Raw genomic sequence first — 19,904 nt, 5'->3', positions numbered from 1 at the left:
TCAGGAATTATATGCGTAATTCTCTTTAATGGGTGTTACAAATGTTCATCCCACACTGAAAAAAGATCACAGTTGGTATGAGTAATAACTTTTTTCTTGAACATAAACAGTTCCCCTCTAGCTCTGTACATATCCTCCAACATCAATGTAACCACAGCTGTCAAGGCAGCCTCACCTCTTTCTATGTATATTTTAGCTTTAATTTTTTCCCATGCTTTCACTTAGTGGACTTTTTTTTTTTTTTTTTTTTTTTAAGGGGCCTAAACCTGTTCTCCTATTTTGTGGGCAAATTCATTGCAATAACAGATCTCAGTGTTTAGACATCTTTAAATATTATTATTAGCGTGCAAGAAATTAGAGACCAACATCAAGATCTGGAGGTTTGGGGTTTTTTTTTAATTGAAAGCGAATTTCAAATCATAGTTTCCCTCATTCAAGGATCTCCAAGCACTTTACACAGTTAAATGAGTTCTTGTGGCCTCCTTTTGTACAAGCAGCAGCAGTCCCCCTTCCCACAGCTTCTGCACGGCCTCAGCGGTCACCCGCCATGTGTAGCCAGCCAGGGCGATGCGAGGGCCAGGACGCAGGAGCTCAGCGCAGAGGCATAGCGGTGGGCTGGGGCTGGAGGGGCACGCGTCCCCTCGGGTCCCGGGGACGCTGCAGTGGGCAAGCGCCCCGTGTTCCCTCAGAGGTGAAGCACCCATGTCCCCTCAGTGAAGTTTGCAACGTCCCCTCTGAGGGCAAGCACCCACGCCCCTTCAGCGAAACACCCAACGTCCCCTCTGAGGGCAAGCACCCACGTCCCCTCAGCGAAACACCCAACGTCCCCTCTGAGGGCAAGCACCCACGTCCCCTCAGCGAAACACCCAACGTCCCCTCTGAGGGGAAGCACCCATGTCCCCTCAGCGAAACACCCAACGTCCCCTCTGAGGGCAAGCACCCACGTCACCTCAGCGAAACACCCAACGTCCCCTCTGAGGGGAAGCACCCATGTCCCCTCAGCGAAACACCCAACGTCCCCTCTGAGGGCAAGCACCCACGTCCCCTGGGTGCCCTGCTCTCCCCCCGGGGCCCGTGCAGGCCCCTCGGCCACTGCGATGGGCCTAGCGCGGAGCCTCGCAGCACCCCCCCGCCCCCGGCGCCACCTCAAGCAGCGCCAGGGCGCAGAGGCCCCTCAGCGCCTTCCAGGCGCCCCGCCGAGAGCTCCCCGGTGAGGGGAGACGGGACGGGACGGGACGGGGCGGGAGCCCGGGGAGCCCGCGGCGGGCGGGAGATGGCGGTCCCCTCGCCGGCGACAGGCTTGATGAACCGAGAGGCCGCCCGAGGCAGCCAGGCCGGAGGTGCCCGGCGCCGCGGCGGGCGCGGAACGCAAGTGCCGGGGCTCCCGTTTCCAGGCCGGCCCGCAGTTCCGGCGCTCGGCGCGGTTGCCATGGTGTGGGCCCCGGGGCGGCTGCCGGCATGGACGAGGAGGCCACGGTGGGGCCCGGGCGGCTCCGCGGCGCGGGGAACGGTGGGGGCGGCTGGTTTCGCTGGGCCGGAGGGAGCTGGCGGAGCGCGGCGGCCGCGTGGGAGGCGCTTCCCCGCCGGGCGTTCGGCGGCTGCGGGCTGGGGAGCGGAGCGGGGCGGAGGGAGGGGGGACCGGCGGCTCCGGCGGGAGAGCGGAGACGCTGCCTGCCCCGGCCCGGCCCCGCCCCGCCCGCCGGGCACGACCGGGGCCCGGGGGCGGCGGGCGAGGCGCTGACCCGCAGCCCTCGGCGTGGCGGCCGCGGGGTCGGTGCTTGGCCGCCGGCGGGAGCGGGTGCCTTGTCCCCGGCGGGGGCCGGTGAGGGGCCGCGGGTGTGCCGCCGGGCGGCCGGCCGTCCCCCCCCGGGCCCGAAGGGAGAGCTGCCCGGCCCCAGCACGCTCGTGTGGGGTGCTTCTGGAAAACGCTTCATTTTAATCTGTTGCTTTCCCTCTTCTCTCCCTCCTCCGGCTTCTCCGGGAAGTCTCCCGTATTCCTGGCACGTCTCTCCACCGCCTTGTGCAGGCTTTCTTCCGCTGCGTGTGTCTCTCTGCAGTTCTGGAAATGTATTTTTCCTTTCATCTCCCGCTCTCTACTTTTTGTCTCTGCTTCCGTTTCTGATGGGTAGTTTTTTTCAAGCCATGTCATGTGTGCCCTAGGTGTGGATCATTATTCGCCTTGTTCTAATGTTCACATACACAAGAGCTGATGCTTGCCAGCTAAAATTATTTGTTCACAGTTATCTACAACTGATAGCAAATGCTACGATTACTTGTTATCACCCAGAGCTAACATAAAGGGCATAAATATTCTCCTCTGTGAATAATCTCAAAAGCTCTGCAGTAGCCTAGTGGTATTGCCATTTGTTTTACCTGAACACATGTGAAACTCTGTTGTTTTGTGTTGTTGGTTTTTTTTCCTTTTAGAGAGATTTTAATGAACGCTGTGCCCAATGTTCAGAAGTGAACTGGGGTCTCACTGATGGAGGCAGATTTTATTGCAGATCTTGCCACAACGTTACTGAGGTAAAAAGCTGAGCTACAGGCCTTGGAAAAGGTTTATTTTCATTGCTGCTTGTTTTTTTAGTAAGAAAATGTTAGATTTTTCTCCTTGGCATTAAGAGTTGAAGGCAGTATTGTGATTCTTCCTTTTTCATGCTTTACTTGACACTGTTTAAAACTCATGTTCCTCGAAATCACAAAATTTAAAATGAACTATCTTAAGATGCTGTGTTACTGTAGCTGTAGTGCCGGCATGCTGTCTAGATGCCTTAGAAGTATTACCTGGACATTGCTGCACTTTAGTACAGTACGAGCGTAGGCAAACCCTGGTGCATGTGACCTGTATGTCCAGGATAGTAATTCTCTATTTTTGCAATTTCAGAATGAAAAGTTCAGAATGTTCTGTCTCTCTTTAGTTTAGGAAATTTGAACAAGTTCCTCCATTATGTCTTATGATGGGGCAATCTGTGCAAGTTAGGCCTGGCTTTTTTTCTTGCTGAGATATATTCCTGTTTTGCAGAGAACTAGAGAAGTTGTAAACACTGATTTTATTTCTAATACGAGAGTCCAGACAATCTCCAAAGTTTTAAGAAAGCAGGAAAAAACTGGTATGTATGAGTCTCTCTCTGTATTTTGCATAATAGTGGCTGTTCACTCAGGGTTCACCTAGCCCATTATGTCTTTGATGGTGACCAAAAGCAGATAGCTAGGAAAGACTGTAAGAACGGGAACAAAATACAGCCCCCAGATGCTGTCACAACCTTCAGCGGTCCCCTTTGGTGACTTCCTGAGCCACAGGTGACCTCTGTGAGCCTGGTGGTGGGTTTTGGGGGATTGAACAGAGCTATATGTTACTTATTGCCACGTTGATTTGTGGAAGCCAATACTGACTGAAGATACTGGTGGCATGTATTCAGATGTGGTGATCCCTTTGTTCCTTCCTTGCGATGGCTATCACAAAACCAGAAAAGTTGTCTGTCTTCTTAAGTGAGATGTGACGGTGGTCCAGCTCTTAGATTGTCAGTCTGGCTTGCATTACAGCTACTTGGCCCTGTAACCTACACACAAACCTGCATGGAAGAGATTTCACGCAGTTACAATAGCTAAACCAATATTGCATCTTTCATCCAGAGTCACTTCTATACTTTCAATTTCATGATTCAGAAGAATAGTAGTCATTATGTATGATGATATATGCCATAAGGATGTTATGGTAAGGCTGCTGCTGGAGCTGTGTATGTATACTGTGATGGCTGGATAGATGTTATACTGTTGTGGCCACTTCCAAAAAGCAAAAATGCATTACAATGCTAAATGAAACATGGGGTTATTTTTGTCTCTGATGCTGACCTATCTGTGCTCTACTGTGGTGGGATTAGTACATTTCTTTGAAAAGAAGAATTGTGTGGAAGTGAAGGGAGGAGTGAAAAGGGAAACAACCTTACCACCTCCACTTGTCTTTATCCTGCATTGTTCCTAAAGTCTGAGCTGTGTACCACTTCATGCTTTCTCTTTCTCCTGTTAGGAGGGTCATTAGCCAACCCCCAGGCTTCTTAAGAAATCCTTAGCTTCACCCAGTCCCTCCCATGAGTGCAGTTACATTATACTACGGCTGCTTATTTTCATGCATTTATAGAAGTAAGCTGTATCTGTGGTTAACAGTTAAAGCCAACATCATTAAAACAGGGCAGAAGCTTTGGGCAGATAACTTTTAAGATGGTGAGATGCAAGGTGTGATTGTAACAAAAAATAATGAACAAGAGTTGTGGAGGGAATGAAAAGGAAGTTGAGAAATGCAGAGAAAATTTCTAAAACCAGAAGCCTGTAGAAAAGGAGTTGTAAATATAGAGAGGTAAGGGTGAAAATTAAATGTAATGCAGTCTGGGGGAATAGTGAATAGATTGGAGCAGGCCCCCTCCTTATGAAATTCATGTTGTGCTGAGATTTGCTAGAAGCTTGAAATAGCTGAGAAAATTTCTTTCATTTGAATGTGTATGATTCTGTGGGAGAGAATGGTGAAGACTGTGGTGATATTGGTTGGTTTTTGCCTGACTCACCACCATAATGTGTTCCAGTTTTCTATGCTGGGAATGGGAAAGAAATGATCGTATTTCTTTTTTTAATGACAGGTTCTCAGTTATTTTAAAACCGGTCACTTAACTCTCCACTTGATTACAAATGCTGCACTAGAAGTTATAGTGAAATATATTATTATTGGGAAATGTGTGGAGAACAGTGCTTGCTCAGTAGCTTTTCTTCTTGATTGAGACTGTGAACAAATGGAGTATTCTGTGTACCTGGTCTATGCTCTAGGATCTGAAATTATTGAATAGAGAGACATGTCTCTATCCTGATACCAAGAGAACAGAATATTAAGTGGAAATAAGTGTGCACAAGGTTAAAAAAAACCCAAAACAGTACAAACAAAAAACCATACTTTTTTTTTTTCCCACTTAGATGGAGGCTGTGAATGGTATGTTTGTGAAGGCTTTCAGCTTGTACTCAAGAAACAAGCTGAAGCTTTAGAAACATTAGGAGTATGTCCACAAATGAAGGTACGTAGATATCAGTGTGAGTTCTACACGCACTGTGTGTATTACAAGAAATGTTATTTTAAAAGATCGTGATTTTTAAAGTGAATTGAACAATGTCCTCTTTAAAAACATTGAGAATATGAAAACAAACTTAGCTTCTCTGGTAATTTTAAAAGGTAGTTTACAAATCACAGTTAATAAAATTAGAGCTGGAACATTATTCAGATTCCTGAGGTAGAAATTACACTCTGTTCTCTCAGCAATTAATGACCTTGTAAACTTAGTACTAATCACTATCCATTTGTATTTATCAGGATGAAATTCTGTGCAATTTTTGGAGGTGTTACCTTCAGAAGAGCAAACAGGCATATTGCAACAGACCAGCTGGGGAAACTGTCAAAGCATTATCAGTAAGTGAAAAGCTCAAATCCCATGAGATGGGGTATCTTTTTAAAAAGCAACAACAGAAACCTTCTTTGCTCAAGCTACATATCTAGCTTGTATTAATGTCACTTCAGTATGAAGGATGTCTTCTAAACAGGGCTCCATGTGTCCATTTTGTTGTATGGGTTTTTTTTCCTATTTTGAGAGACAAATACTTCTCTGAATACGGAAAACTGCTTTTTTAAAAATATTGCTTTGTCTTGGCATAGATAGTCAGTAGATAGACCAGAAATTATAATACAAAATGCATCATCAGTTACCATTCTTTCCTGCTGGCTCTCTTGAAATTACTTATTTCATCAAGCTTTGATTCTATGTATTGCCAACTTTCTGGTCATTGTAGCAGATTGAAATGTAATGTAATCACTAGAAGTCTTTTTATCTTGAGAAATCCTCTAAAAATACTTTTTTTTGCAGGGTTTCTTTACGTACTGGTGATTCACAGGGAAACTAAAAATGTGAACAGTTTGGGTTTAAACTTCATTTACTGTTGATCTTGCATCTCTCATGCTGTATTTGGTTTCTTCAGATTGAAACAGTAGATAGTAACAGTAGATAATACAATGACTTATTTACAAAAAAACAGGTATGTGATAGCAGTACTGATGTGGACAGTGAACCAGAGACACCTAGCCTTCTTCACATGTTGTCTGTCTCTGAAAGTGAGGGGGATCTACAGACTGATTGCAGCTTTGCCTCATCAACTAGCAAGGTCTCAGGTAGGAGCAATGAACTGGACTATCTGGAAACCATTTTTGCATAGGTTTTTTAATATAAATAAATATATATAAAGTGTATTCATGTACAATGAGTTGGAGGTACTGGTTGGAAAGTGTAAAGTTTTCAGTCCTGTTTGCCACTAGAGTACTTTATATTCTACCAGAAATAGAAGACTTCCCCCCCCTGCCCCAAACCCCACCCAAGGAGGTAAAAGTTGAACAGGACCTGGAAATACAATGGGAATTGCAGGAGGAAGTTCTATTTTATAGTGAGTTTGCTCAATGCCTCCTGTTGGGAGTGGGAAAAAATTGCTCTTATATCTGCAAAGCCAGATGTTCACAAACACGGCAGCTTTAAAGAGAATGAGCACTTGTTTAGCTAATAGCAGAGCTGTCAGTCATGAATTTGATGTAGAAAAACATGAGTTGGGGGGGGGGGGGGGGGGAGAGGGTGTTGGTTTTTTTTTCCCTACCCCATAGATATATTTAGCTTTCTAATTTTTTTTCCTTACAGTATTTTTGGTACTTCTGTATCTTTTGTCTCTGCATTCTTTTTACTACTTTCCCTATAACCCCTTCTATGAAAAATCTTCTTTTAGCATTCCATCAGTTTCTCCTTTCAGTTCACAATATCAACTTGAAAATATTTACAGAATGCTAAACGTTTTTAAATAAAATGTTATAGAAAATTGGAGTGTTTGGTGCTACTGGGCAAGTGTAATGCCAGACAATGCAGCAGTGTCTGATATTGGAAATACATTTCAAGACACATTTGAAAGCTTTTGCTTGTGTTTTAAACTTCTGATGTTTTTTCTTTTTTGCTTTATTCTTTGCTTGCCTTTTCCTTCTTTGTCTGTTTCAGTGTTTCTTTTTCCCCTGTTATGTACTATCCTCTTTATGTCCCATTTCTGTTCTTCTATGATATTGCCTGTCTACCCACAGAAGAATGCCATCTTGTTCTTTCATGTTTTTCTCTTTATTTCATAAAGTCCAGAAATGGTAATAGAATGAGAAACTTCATCTGCAGCAATTAAAAAAATTAAGAAATTTTTAAACATCCAAACAGAATTAGAGAGGAGAAAAAGGTGCAAAAATGGTGACACAAATTTTTTTTAATATAACGCAAGTACCTTTCATCCTTATATATTAAAATAACTAAATTTTTAGGTAAAGAGTCACTGTATGTTTGTACATATAGCAGATCTTGGGTGTTACACAAATATATGTTATACGAAGAGGAAATAGTTGAGCGAAGAATTTCTAGTGAAAATATTCCATTCCGTTTTCTTCCCCTTTTTGATGTCTAGAGAAACTCCTTTCTTCCTTGGTACTTGTGCCTTTTATAGTTATGTTTCTTTGAGTTCTAGAACAGCTAGATAGTTTTAAGATAGGCCATAATTTAATGTGTTCTTGGTCTGTTGTTTCAGAGATTGACTTCAGTTTTAATTAGTCATACCGATTTCACTAAAAGCACTTGAAATGAATTAAGAGTTCAGTGACACTAAAAGTACATTTTGATGAAATCAAACAAACATAGAAATTGTTTTGTATATTTAAATGTAACACAAGTAATACTAAATGTGTTGTAGTCAACTCTAAATTCTTGTGAAGATTCATAGGTTTCCTTTTCTGTGCTGTTTTTACTGAGCTGTTATTGCTACAGACTGGAAACCTCAACACCCTCTTTTTCCTAAGAGGCTTGTCCAACTGGCAAGCTTTTTTGTTGTTGTTGTTATTTTTGTGTAGGGTTCATGGCAAATTCCACTGAGTATAGCACTGAGATATTGCTAGAGAAGCCTATTAAACTCTTAAATTATTAGATGTGTGTAATTGTGTGTTGTCATGCCTTGCATAAGCTGGAAGAAATAAAAGGAAATAGTGTGCCATCATTAAGGCCAGAAATATAATGAGGATTATTTTAAATTGAGTTGAATGTGAAATTAATAACGAAGCTTCAGTTGTGAAGCTGCCTTTAAGCACAAGTATCCATGTAAAAGGTGAAACTGTTGACTAAAAGGATTAACTGATGTTCCTGCTTTTGTCCTCTCAAGCATCTATACGTGATAGACCTCGTAGGATGCTCTCATCCAGACCTTGTCTTAGGCTGGACGAGGTGTATGTTCGAGCCGGTTCTTTTAACCTGTGGCTGTGTCCATAGTGCTACTGGCCGCCGTTTTAGGAGTCGGTAGGTGGCATCAAAGACCAGTTCTGGCTCAGGAACACGGTATCTGCAGTGTTTGTCTTCGTGCTGCCTGTCAGTGGGTGCTGGACCTCTACCACTGACCGCTGTCACCTTGCAGGCTTGGCTATCACCTGCCAGCGTAACCACGGAGCTGCCAAGCTCTCTGAAGTTTTAAACTGTTTTTTGCGGGCTGCTTGCCATAGTCCTGCAGTTCCAAGCTGGGGAGCTGTGGATCCAGCCCTCGCTGTTCCTGTCTGAACAGGTGAACAGTCTGTGGGGAAACACAGTGAGAAAGTCTGTACAGAACCTATGCTGATATTTTGTGCTGGTGTGCTTTAAATGCGTTTTCATTTGTCCTGCCTGGGTCATGATGTAGGGAAGAGAGGCTTTTCTTTTTTTAGTTCCTCCTTCTCTGAACTCGCAAGTTTCACTGCTGAAAAGGTTCCTAACTCATAAATCGCTCTACTAAATTAAATTTCTCATTGCTGCTTCTCTTAGTTTTTAGTGATTCATTTCAGTAAGGAAGCAGGGTGGTTTTAGGGAGGTTTGGTTGGTGGTTGGTTTTTTTTCTTTTCACCCTCTTCCCCATTTGCTACATTTTTGTTCTAAAGGTGTTTCTTTTTCATTGAATTTAGATATGTTTTTTATAAGAATACCTATATTTCCACAGTTAGAGATTGTATGGCAGATGGATACACAACCTCAGTAAAATTTCTGCAGTGTAAATAATTTTCTCGTTAAAATCCTGACTGTTCTGAAATTTAAAACTCTGTGTTTTAATCCCCAGCTCTGAGGCATTGATTTAAGTACATAAAATTTTCCCTTGTTTCCCCACTGTTCCCTTATCCCTCGAATGGAAAATAGTATTTCCAGCTCATAAGTACTGTTAGTTATATGTTTTATAGGAGTTACTGTCCTTCTAGAACTCCAGGTTTAACTGTAGTTCCCAGCAAAAGGTCTGTTTTGATGGATGCCAGAGGGAGTTTTGTCTCTTCATATGATCTGGTGTGTTAGTCAAGTGAAGCAGCAGTTTATGGAACAGGTTGTCTTCTCCTATCGTGGGAGAAGAATAAATTAGAGTTAAGCTGTTTAGTAGAAAAGTACACAGACTACCCAACTACCAAAGTAATGATTTCAAAATATTGCTAGTTGCTGAACAAGGGTCCTTGTAGGTTCCTTTATTTTGATTTCTGTATACTATGGATTGTGTGTATATCAATTCAATTAATTTTTTTTCTTTTCTGTTTTTAACATAAACCCAAGAAAGCACCTCTCTGTGCTCTGGATCGGTAGATGGTAGCTTGTATTTAATGAAGAACCAAAAGGAGAAACTGAGGATGACGATGCCAATGACCCTTTCATTTTGTTACATGGCATTACTCTGGTTGAGAGAGCCAATGACGTTATCTGATCTCTTAAGGTATGAATAGTCTCTAGTGAAATATTTGTTGCTTTTATAAATAATAAATATTTTAAAAATTAGACCTGTACTATTGCCCTCTTACTAATTTTCTCAGTAATAGTGAGAAGTTCTCTATATTTAGTTGTCTTGTCTTTTCTTTGATGTAACAGTTTGTGCAGCTGCTTTTGGAGAATGTTCTCCTCTGTTGATCAAAATGAATCTCAAAGACCTGTAAAGGAGAAGGTTTTGGAGCTAAAGAAGCTTTTTATCCTTCTCCTTCAAAATTTCTTAAGATTCACTGGAGGTGTGTATGGTCACACTTTTGCTGTATTTGCTGTTGTCAGCATGCCAGAATTAAATGAGTAAACATTCTCCGGGACTTACGTCAGTGTCATCATACAAACAATACCAGCAGTATATAGTGATCTGAAAGGTAGCTAAGTAGCTTCACGCAATGGAGTTGGGCACAGAAATTAATATAGGAAGTCCTTTTTTGTCTTCGTATCTTTGTATCTGTCATTATCAGAGTTCAGAATAATACAGCTTTTAATATAGTAGAAATAAAATGTTCTAATAGTGAGGTTTCATGCTAAATGGAGACCGTCAAACTATTGCTGACAATGCAGTTCCCTTCTCCCCCCACAACACGTCTATGAACACTTTCCTTATTTACTTAAGGAATGAAAAACAATTCATCAACTTTTCTTGTTAGCAATAAATATTTTAAATCAGGCCCAAATAGTTTAAATTCAGGAATTCTTAGATTTTCCTTGGAAGACCTTTTGTATACTGATACTCATTTTTAACAAGTGTTGGAATATTGGGTATTTCTAAAAAGATGATGAAAAAATGTTACTTTGCCAAAATTTAAGGAACAGAAAGACTCAAGTACATTGAAAAATCAAATTGAGAACTCAGACCAAATAAAGGAAAAACTGTAGAAAATACGGTAGATTTCAAATATATTTTTCAAATATATAACCTGTAAGCTAAAAGGCAAAGCAATGAGTACATCATCCCTCACCTGTGGTGTGTGTAACTAGTACTGCTGCTGAAAGTGTGACAAACACAAAGGAAGTTTACCCCAGAGCCTGATCTTCCATCATGGCCTCTCTCCCCTGTAGTGCCAACTTCAACCTGCACTTTTCTAGCTTTGTACAAGCTTTCTGAGAAGGATGGGTATTGAAGAACGCTCTTTTTCAAGTACTTCTTAAAAAGGGGGGGTTTGTGTGTCTCAAAGTGCAGTAGTTAATACTAGCTAATTTATTTCTATGCACAACAATGTTTAACCCTTTGATTTAACTTTAGGGGGTGGCTGTTGCCTTCATTGATTAGAATTGCACAAACCATTGCATATTTGCATGACTAGATATGCTGTTGCATAAATGATGCTTGCAAAATGTTCAGCAAAATGCCACAGTATTCAGAATTAAAACTAGCATCCTGCAATACAGAAGTATTTATTGAGTAGATCAAGAAATAGTAGAACTCGAAAGTAGTGTTCAATAACAAGATTTATTACTGACTACTGTCTTCCCAAGGAAATTCTGTAGGAGTCAGAACTACTGTAGTGTACTCTGTATTTTTGTCAATGATTAGAAGATAAATATATAAATCCTATCTGATAATGTTTGTACATGGCAAAAATCCAAGTAGTAAATTACGATTACTGGGACAGAGCAAATGGTTCACAGTAAAGAATTATTGTTTAGCCCATCCTGTTTGGAGAGAAAACTGAATAATTAAATATCTGTTCTTTGGTTACTGTATCTTGGAAACTGTCTCTGGAAAGCATATGGGGTCATACGAGGCAAATGCATCCTCACAAGTTCCTGTCTTAGTATGATGGTGTGGTTTGAAAAAAGACAACCAAACAACAACAACAAAAAATCCCAACTGTCAAAGTCAGCTGTTAAGAGGAAAGGTAATTGTGCTGTTTGCATATTAATAGTATATTGTTGCATTTGGCACTTTTAAAAATTGGGGACTGCGGAAGAGATCCATGAAAATGATCCAGAACCTGGAGAACATCCTTCGTACTGAGATCCTTAAGAGCTGTACACATTTGCTTGAAAGGATTTAGAGGAAACATGAAAACAGTAAAAAAAGCTGGAAAAGGAGAGAAAAAAAAAATCAAGTACCAAATATAGCACAGAAGAGGCATAATCAGAAACTAATTGAAATAAGATTATTTGAATGAGAAGATATCATGTAATTAGATACAATTTATGGGTTTAATACTTTTAAAAGTGGATAAATCGGAATGATTCAGTGACTTTAAGTGCAGTGAACATATGAACTGAATTAAATGCAGAAAGCGATGTTTAAAAGTGTTATTTGTATTGCAAAGTTTTACCATGATACGATAGTTATATAAGGCCATAATTACATTATCATGTTTCCCTCCCTACGCTTAAGGTCTTTGCCTTTCACAAGTTTGATGAAGAAGGGAAAAGAATTTTAAATTGCATGAACTATCATAAAACACTTGTTTTCTAACTTCTGAATATTTAAGTTTAAAAAATCAGACAATGTTCACATTTTTGCATGCATTAAGATACACAGATCAAAATAGTGACAGACCAGAGATGAAAACTATGCAGAGAAAACATTAAGTATTCAGCATTACCTTTTAAATCTTTATAGGCAAATTGTTTTATTTAAACCAGCTGAATTACAGTTGTGCTTGAAGTTCTGCCTTGTTTTTTCCTCAGTTTGGTTTTCTCCCTACCCTGAAGTCAGCTGACTACCACTCCTCCCTTATGATACATGCTTAGGCACCATGGTAGGGCAATCTGCCAGCTTTTAAAGGATTTACAACACCAAAAATATACTCCTCCTTGCTACTTGACATACTTAGCAGAAAAACACTACAATTACCTCCTCTGACAGGGACATTTTGGTTTAAATATAACATTTTTAACAACCTTCTACTCAACTCTATGCAACACATTGAATCCTTTTCCATTGTGAATAATCTCACAAAACTCTATATGCTGTATATTATTTATCTAAATAATGAATAGAATTGTGGGCTTGTGGAAAAAGTTTCAAGATGCTAGACTCTGAGATTGTGAGAACTAATGCCTTTCAAATGAGGTTATACCTAGCTGTGCTGGCAAGACCAAACTTGTAATCAGTTTGTGGCATTACTGTGTGGCTTTAACAGATGCATCATTTCCTCGTAGTATGCAGAGGACCTAGGATTTTTTTCATTCTTGGACCTTACTAATGTATCCTGCTGCTGTAATTAAAAGAACATGGACTGTGTACTGTATCTGCCAGTTAAGTTTTCAAGCACTTCACTGATACAATGTAGTCTTAGAAGTGTTTTGATCGTCTGCCTGCTAAATGAAAGGTTTGGAAGAACAGCAGGCAGAAGAAACTGTTCTGAAGTGCTATTCCAAATCTGGGCTTTTGGAGTAAGTGTTAAAAACTTGAATCATTAGCACATTGTATTCATAACAGGGTATTTATGGTGTTTCATGTATTTTTTAAATGTAAAAACAACTCTTAACCTGAGAGAGAAGAGCATTCTTTAGTATGGAGACAGTGATTTCAAGCTAGGAAAGATGTTGTTATTTTTTGAACAGTTGCAATGCTTTGACTTGGTACAGCCAAGTTAGTGAAAACTTCCTTTCTTTTTTATAAAGCCATTTTGATCGACATTGCTTGTCTCTTGCAGTGTAAGGATGTGGTTCCAGCATCAGTTTAAGCTGATCCAAGTTTCTGTTGCTGTGGTCCTGCATGAACATTCCTGCCCTTTCTCTTGCCCTGGTTACTAGCATTCATCCAGTTTATGGTGTATTAGTTGAAAGAATTAGATCTGCAAGAAACTAATTTTGCAAAAGAAAACATCACTGGACATTTTAGCGTAGGTTAATTTGCTTCACCACAGTCCCTTTCTGCCTTGTGCTGGCAATAATGTTCCTGCAGTCAGCCAAGTCTGGAAATCTGTCTGGTTGAAATCAAACCCTGGAAAACAAAAGACTAGTTCTCAATCTAATCCTCTGTCTGAGAAGTCACACAAGTGCTTTTGTCAGCAGGGAGGAGTGTGTGGCAGAGGACTGAAGGGAGGGTGGGATTTCCCATTTCAGAGGCAGCAAGCTGTTAGGGTGGTTTGGCTGCAATCAGCACTACACCACACCCGAAGGAAGGTCCTGATTGTTTGTCCTCTTCCAGCTGTTGCTGTGCTGGCTCAGGAGGTTGCTGCTCTTGGTGTCTTGGTACCAGCTCTTCATATCTGACTGCTAATCGTGTGATTGTGCCTTAACACGTGTCAGCCAAAGCTTATCATCAGCTGAGCCAGTAATGGGTCACTTTTGCCGAAAGAGGAAGGTCTTGCTTCCCTTTCTTCTCTCCTCCTGCCTGTGTGATGCATCCCCTTCCCTCTGCCAACTCTTGCACTTGTTGGAGCCATCTGTGAGCCTCCTCAGTTTGTTAGATGATGGGAAAAGAAACCCTTCTTTCTGGCAATAGAGTAACAGGTAGTCTTTTGCTGTTACGTTTGTGGAAGAGGATGATAAGCAGCAGGAGCACACAGCCAGATCAGGAGGAGGGAAGGATGACTAGTTACGTTGAGCTTTCAGGTTGGCTCAATCCATTTTGTGAAACCATCCCCCAAGTTTCAGTTTTTCAATTTAGTGCAGCTGACCTTGACTAAAATGAGCTAAGGAGCTGTTGTGCAAGCTGCTCAGCTGATCAGGCAGGATGGCAAGGACAAGCAACTAGTGCTGGGTTTGGATGATAATCTCACTGTGCATGTGGACCAGTGGACATCTCTACTCAGGGTGGGGAAATACTATTTACACTGGTTGAGGAAAGCTACTGAAATTTCGTTAGCAAAATGTACATCACACAATTTAATTAGAAAGGATTGTGCAGCGACTTTTACCTCTTCATTTAAGAGACTAATATGCAGAGCTTCAGAATAAAAAGTGTTGGGCAATGTGTTCTTTCAGATTGCTGTTATTTTTCAGAAATCATTATAAATGATGGGTTAATTCTAACTGAGAGGGAGTTTTGATTAAGAAATGCATTTATCATTTTAATCCCGGTTTCAATTCAATTTTTTTTTTTAATTAAGCTGAAAATTCAGTTAATGTTTTAAAAAAAATTAGGATGTAACTGTAAACTTTGCAGTAACTAGCCTTTAAATAGAATTTTAGTCAACTTCAACAGATATACACTACATAACATGCAACAAGTGGTGATTAGGGCACTGGACTGGGAGAAGGAAGGTGAGCTTGTGAATTGCCATAGGCTCAGGAGGGAGGTGAATCCTCCTCAACAACGGCTGCTCTGTCTATGAAGACATTGTTCTGCCTTGGTTTTGTTCTTTTTTTTCTTTCCTCCAGACGCATTTTGAATGAAAGTGGCAGATTGCTCTACTTTATGAGGAACTCAGTGTTTCAGCTTGTGGGATTGGATCCAAGTAAGCGATCAAAGTGTTTAGGTACTGCCCGCATTGGGAGCAGATGCAGAGCTCAGCCTTACAACCACTGTAGGAACCCAGGAGGGACTTGCAGAGTCATAGACCCAGAAGTTACTAATCTGTGTAGCAAGATCAGAAAGATACTGTGCAGATAACACAGCTGGCAGGAGAGAAAATTGTTTTCAAATCTCTAATATTGTTTAAAGAACAGGGTCTTCTCTGTTTGAAATATTAACTTATTCAAGTTTAATGTACTCTAACAAAATTGTTTTGGAGAAGAGGAGACGGGAAGGCAGTTCTAGCTTAGTCCTATGGGAGACCACTAATATGCTTTAATTTGGAATGAGAGTAGTGTCTGTTCCCTTGTGAGCTTGTTCAGTGCTTGCTTTGCCTGGTGTGAATGTCAGCTAAGATGCTAGATAAGAGCAGGGGTTTGGAGTGGTGGTGGCTTTTTACTGGTATCTGTTGTTAAGTCCCATCATATATATATATATATGTATATGAAAAAGTCTTATATGAAGTCATAAAAGACTTATATGAAAAAGTCAAGAAAAATCCCAAATAATGCTGTCAACCACTTACCAAAGCCAGTTTTTAACAAAAAATGCATTATTTGGGTGCAAATAAAAGAAAAAAATATTTTGTATTTATTAGTATACAAAATAATTTCTATTCATACCCAAATAATACTTAAAAAAAAAAAAGAATACAGACTTAATTAATGGGGTTTCAGTTCTGTGTATCTGCTCATCATTCTGTGACTTTCCTCCCTACCACATTACCTGACTCAAACCCCTCCTGCAGAAAGTGTGTGTTTTAAAAGTAAAATTTACTTAAAGCTTTAGAATTAAAAAAAAAAATTCCATACCATTCAAAGGAGGCTTAAAGCAGTTTCAGAAATGCAGTAGCTGAAGAATGTGCAGAACAAACTCCATATAAGTGTGTTGATTGTAAGCTTACTGCCATAACATTATCATTTGTCAGTCATATCTGAGCTTGAACTTAAAGGCCTGTTAAATGATTGAACTGGTTTTTGTCCTATGGAGCATTTAGGGTTGTGTAACTTCAGATAGAATTGCTTAGGCAGTATAATACTGATGTTATTTCAAATCAGAAGTTGATCTGTGTATTAATTTTAGAATAAACATATGCATTTGACATACTAAATACTATTTTGACTTGGTCTTCGTTTTTCTTTATGCAGGTTTGTTGTTGAAGGTCATATTCCATATTTGAATGTTTTTCAGCATTTTCCAGAGAAGATGAAATTATGTGGACTTGACCTTAAGATCTTTTGTGTAGAGGTAATTTTTTTCTTAAAGGGAAAGATTAAAAAAAACCAACCAAAACCTAGTAATCTTGTGGCTTTTTCATTTTTTTGGTCACTGTACTAATAAGTTGATTAAATCTATTCTTATATTGTAGAGTTCATGTTTTGCGTTATTGGGGCCTGTGCAGATACCAGTGCACTCCGTGACTCAGAGTGCTTTAATCTTTAACCAGTCTTATTAAGCTGATTACCTAGGTTAAAACAAAATCAATAAGTACTTCTGGAGAAAAAAGTATTCAGAACTGTTCTTGGAACACTCAGAAATAGGATTTGGCTTCATATCTAAGGGCATTATATTATCCTTTTTGGTGCTTATTTAAAACATCTCTTGAATTTGTTTGTAATTCCAGATTCTTTTCATAAAATATGGTTTAGATGCTATCTCTTGTTCTGTTTCTTGCTGTACTGGTTGAAATATATCAAACCTAAAATCTACGTAAGGGGTTATGGCCCTTCTAGAAGCTGCATAGTGATGGCCAGTCTTGAGTAAAATGTAAATTTCCCATATTTAAGGTTATTATGTTTTGTGGTAACGATTGCCCACAGGTGTTTTTGTTGCAGAAAAGAAGTTTATAATGGATTTTTGAAGCGTGCAAATAAAATCTTAGCTTTTAAGAGCAGATAGCAGTAATTCTGCTCACAGGAAAAGCTAGGTTTTGGTCTGCTGTAAGGTGTTTGTAGCCCAAGCCCTCAGTGATGATGTTGCAAGTAATGTTACCATTCTCCAATATGTAGCTTATATTCAGCAGGTTGTGAGTTCTTCAGAAGCTAATCTGTAGCTTTTTTTTTTTTTTTTTTAATACTACTGCTATCCTGTCTGGATAAATAATAATTATGACCTCAACTTTTAAAATCAGGAGATAAATTTAATACAAGACCTCTTGATTTCTTTTTTGGCCTTAGATCTTTCCTTAATAGAAAAGATACATTAGGTTGAAATGTGTGTGAACTTTTTTTTTTTTTTTTTTTAAACTCTTCTAATTCTCAGTGTCTCTGTCCTTCTTTGTCTCCATCTTTTGGAGTCATTTTTGTCTCTCAGAAATAGTTACACAGAACTTCTATTCTGGCCTGACTAAATAAAATAAAGCCCAGTCCTACAAATCGCACAGGTAAAATTCTCGTATGAATTGCAGCTGTGAAATTTGTACCATGCCTCAGAGTGGGAGATCTGGTTTGCAGAGAGGAGATGACAGTTGGCCTTGGAGGATCCTACTGCTTTCTTTTGGGATAGAGCTGTTCCTGGCATGCAGGATGATCTGATGCCAATCCTGAAGGTGATTCCATCAGTCCCTGTTAGCTTACTTTCTCCCAGAGCTGTCGGTTTGGATTATTCTACTGTCCCTCCATAAGCACACTTCCAGTATGGATTGTAGCATCTCCTGATGTGGGAGCGGGACTTAACAATTTGAAAGCCACAAGCTGGTCGATGTAATCTCGTTCCATTTTTATATAAATAAGGAAGTCTAGCCACTTCACCCTCTGTCTTAAATGCATATATGCTATATAAGTGTTTTCCTTTTTTTACAAACTGGGGAAAAAAAAAACAAATCCAATTTTTTTGTCTTAATATTGCTTATGATGAGTCTGTATCTAGTGTGGTCTGCTATTTAGTTTACAGGAAATTGCAGATCTAAAAGCTGAATTTGTGTAACTTTTGACTTTCATCTTGCTTGTCTGTGATACTGATACCTGTACCCCTCACTTCCAAAGTGTAAGTAGATATACATACTAATCAAGTCATCTCTTAACTTTGTTTTCATTGAGGTACATAGGTAAAGTTCTGTAAGCTTACTGTACAGTTTGTTTTCCATCCACTCCAGTATTATTGTGGCTTCCTCTTTCTAGGAATATCTGCTCCCTACTCTACCTTCAATGTTCCTTTAGTAATGCATCGTCAGGTTTATTTAGTATTAACATTTTTGGCTACATCATTGGGCTGATAATTGCAAAAACCTTACTAGCTGTTTCCTGCATCTTATGTTTCAGAACTGATCTTGCTGCTCATTGCAGCACTGAGATTACCAATAGCTTGCTGTATCTAGTTTTGACATCTGAGTTTTGAGAAATTCGAAATGAGGTTACTGTCCTGGAGCAGAAAGTCAGATTGTGTAATACTCCATCCTGAAAATACAGCCTTCATTCTTTTCTCGTCGGTGTTCTGTATATAATATTCTATAGACAATTATCTTCAAAACCTTTATGGGATTATGACTGTTAATAACCAGGCAGGTCAGATGCTGTAATGCCATTATTTGTTGTGCTTCAAGTCTGGTGAACGTAAGCTGCAAACATGTTAAAAAATCTTGATAACTGACAGGACTATTCAGTAAGGCTCTTTTTTTATTTTGAAGAGATGTTTAGTGCATTTAATTGTGTCCTGTGCTAATTCTTTGCAGCCCAAATTTGAATCAAGAAGTAGTTATGTCACAGTAGCTTGAAGGATTTGAAGTCATACTAAGTATCATTTTATCAGTTAAGTACAGAGGAAGCCTAACTGGATAAGGCTTATCTTATATAAAAACATTCTCGGTGGCTTAAAGTTTTGGGTTTTTTTCAGTAACAATTTCCCAGATATCCAAAATATACTGAATTTGTACAAGGTTGAAGTTGTTATAGCTTTAAAAAAATAAATGCAACAATTATTACAAGGTGAGTCACATCTACTTTCTCTCTTTCTATGTAGTGATATGTGTATGTGTACATGCACAATTTTTTTTTTATTGCCTTGTCATTTAGTAGTAACATTTCATATGCAAGGAATGTGACTAGTCTCAGGCTTTCCAGCTGATGAACCTCTGTGCTGTGTAATACAGGAATGGAGTCCATATCACTGACAAATTTTCCCTGTTCTGCATACAGTTTAGCAATTAGAGCTGATTGCAGCATCTGTCATACAAGGAGAGGCTGAGAGAGCTGGGATTTTTATCACTGAGGAGAGAAGGCTGAGGGGAGATTTCAGTAACGTGTGTAAACACCTGACAGGAAGAAGTGGGGACGGAGTCAGGCTCTCTTCTTGGTGGTGCGCGGTGGAAGGACAGGAGTCAACAGGCATGAACTGAAATACAGGAAATTCCATTTAAACATAATTTTTTTTTACCGTAAGAGTGATTGAATGCTGGAACAGGTGGCCCTGAACCACTGTGGAGTCTGCATCTTTGGAGATGCAAAAAACCTGGCTGGACACAATCCTGAGCAACTTGGTGTAGTTGACCCTGCTTTGAGCAGAGGCGTTGGACTCTGTGATCTCCAGAGGGCCCTTCCAACCTCAAGTATGCTATGATTCAAATGGTATAGTATGCCTTGTATTCTATTTCACATTTTCAGTGTAGGTGGCAGATAAGCCCTTCATATTTTAGT

At 40.0% G+C, this 19,904-nt stretch overlaps 1 protein-coding gene across 2 annotated transcripts in view; it reads left to right on the top strand.

The window, feature by feature from the left end:
- The first annotated feature begins 1,255 nt into the window (after positions 1-1,255).
- The window catches only part of TAF1B (TATA-box binding protein associated factor, RNA polymerase I subunit B), a 51,607-nt gene continuing 32,958 nt past the window's right edge, over positions 1,256-19,904 (top strand). Inside the window, exons 1-8 of one of the 2 annotated variants that reach the window (XM_030037567.2) lie at positions 1,256-1,510; positions 2,428-2,526; positions 3,023-3,110; positions 4,960-5,057; positions 5,351-5,446; positions 6,067-6,199; positions 9,645-9,801; positions 16,422-16,521. In XM_030037567.2, the coding sequence (XP_029893427.1) occupies positions 1,274-1,510; positions 2,428-2,526; positions 3,023-3,110; positions 4,960-5,057; positions 5,351-5,446; positions 6,067-6,199; positions 9,645-9,801; positions 16,422-16,521 (1,008 nt within the window). In that variant the 5' untranslated portion in view covers positions 1,256-1,273. The remainder of the gene's footprint in view (positions 1,511-2,427; positions 2,527-3,022; positions 3,111-4,959; positions 5,058-5,350; positions 5,447-6,066; positions 6,200-9,644; positions 9,802-16,421; positions 16,522-19,904) is intronic. The other variant, XM_030037568.2, reaches the window with a different exon arrangement.

Source organism: Aquila chrysaetos, chromosome 15 (assembly GCF_900496995.4).
Source record: "Aquila chrysaetos chrysaetos chromosome 15, bAquChr1.4, whole genome shotgun sequence".
NCBI lineage: Eukaryota > Metazoa > Chordata > Aves > Accipitriformes > Accipitridae > Aquila > Aquila chrysaetos.
Note: the sequence above shows the minus strand (reverse complement) of the source record. Positions and strands in the feature narration are given on the sequence as shown.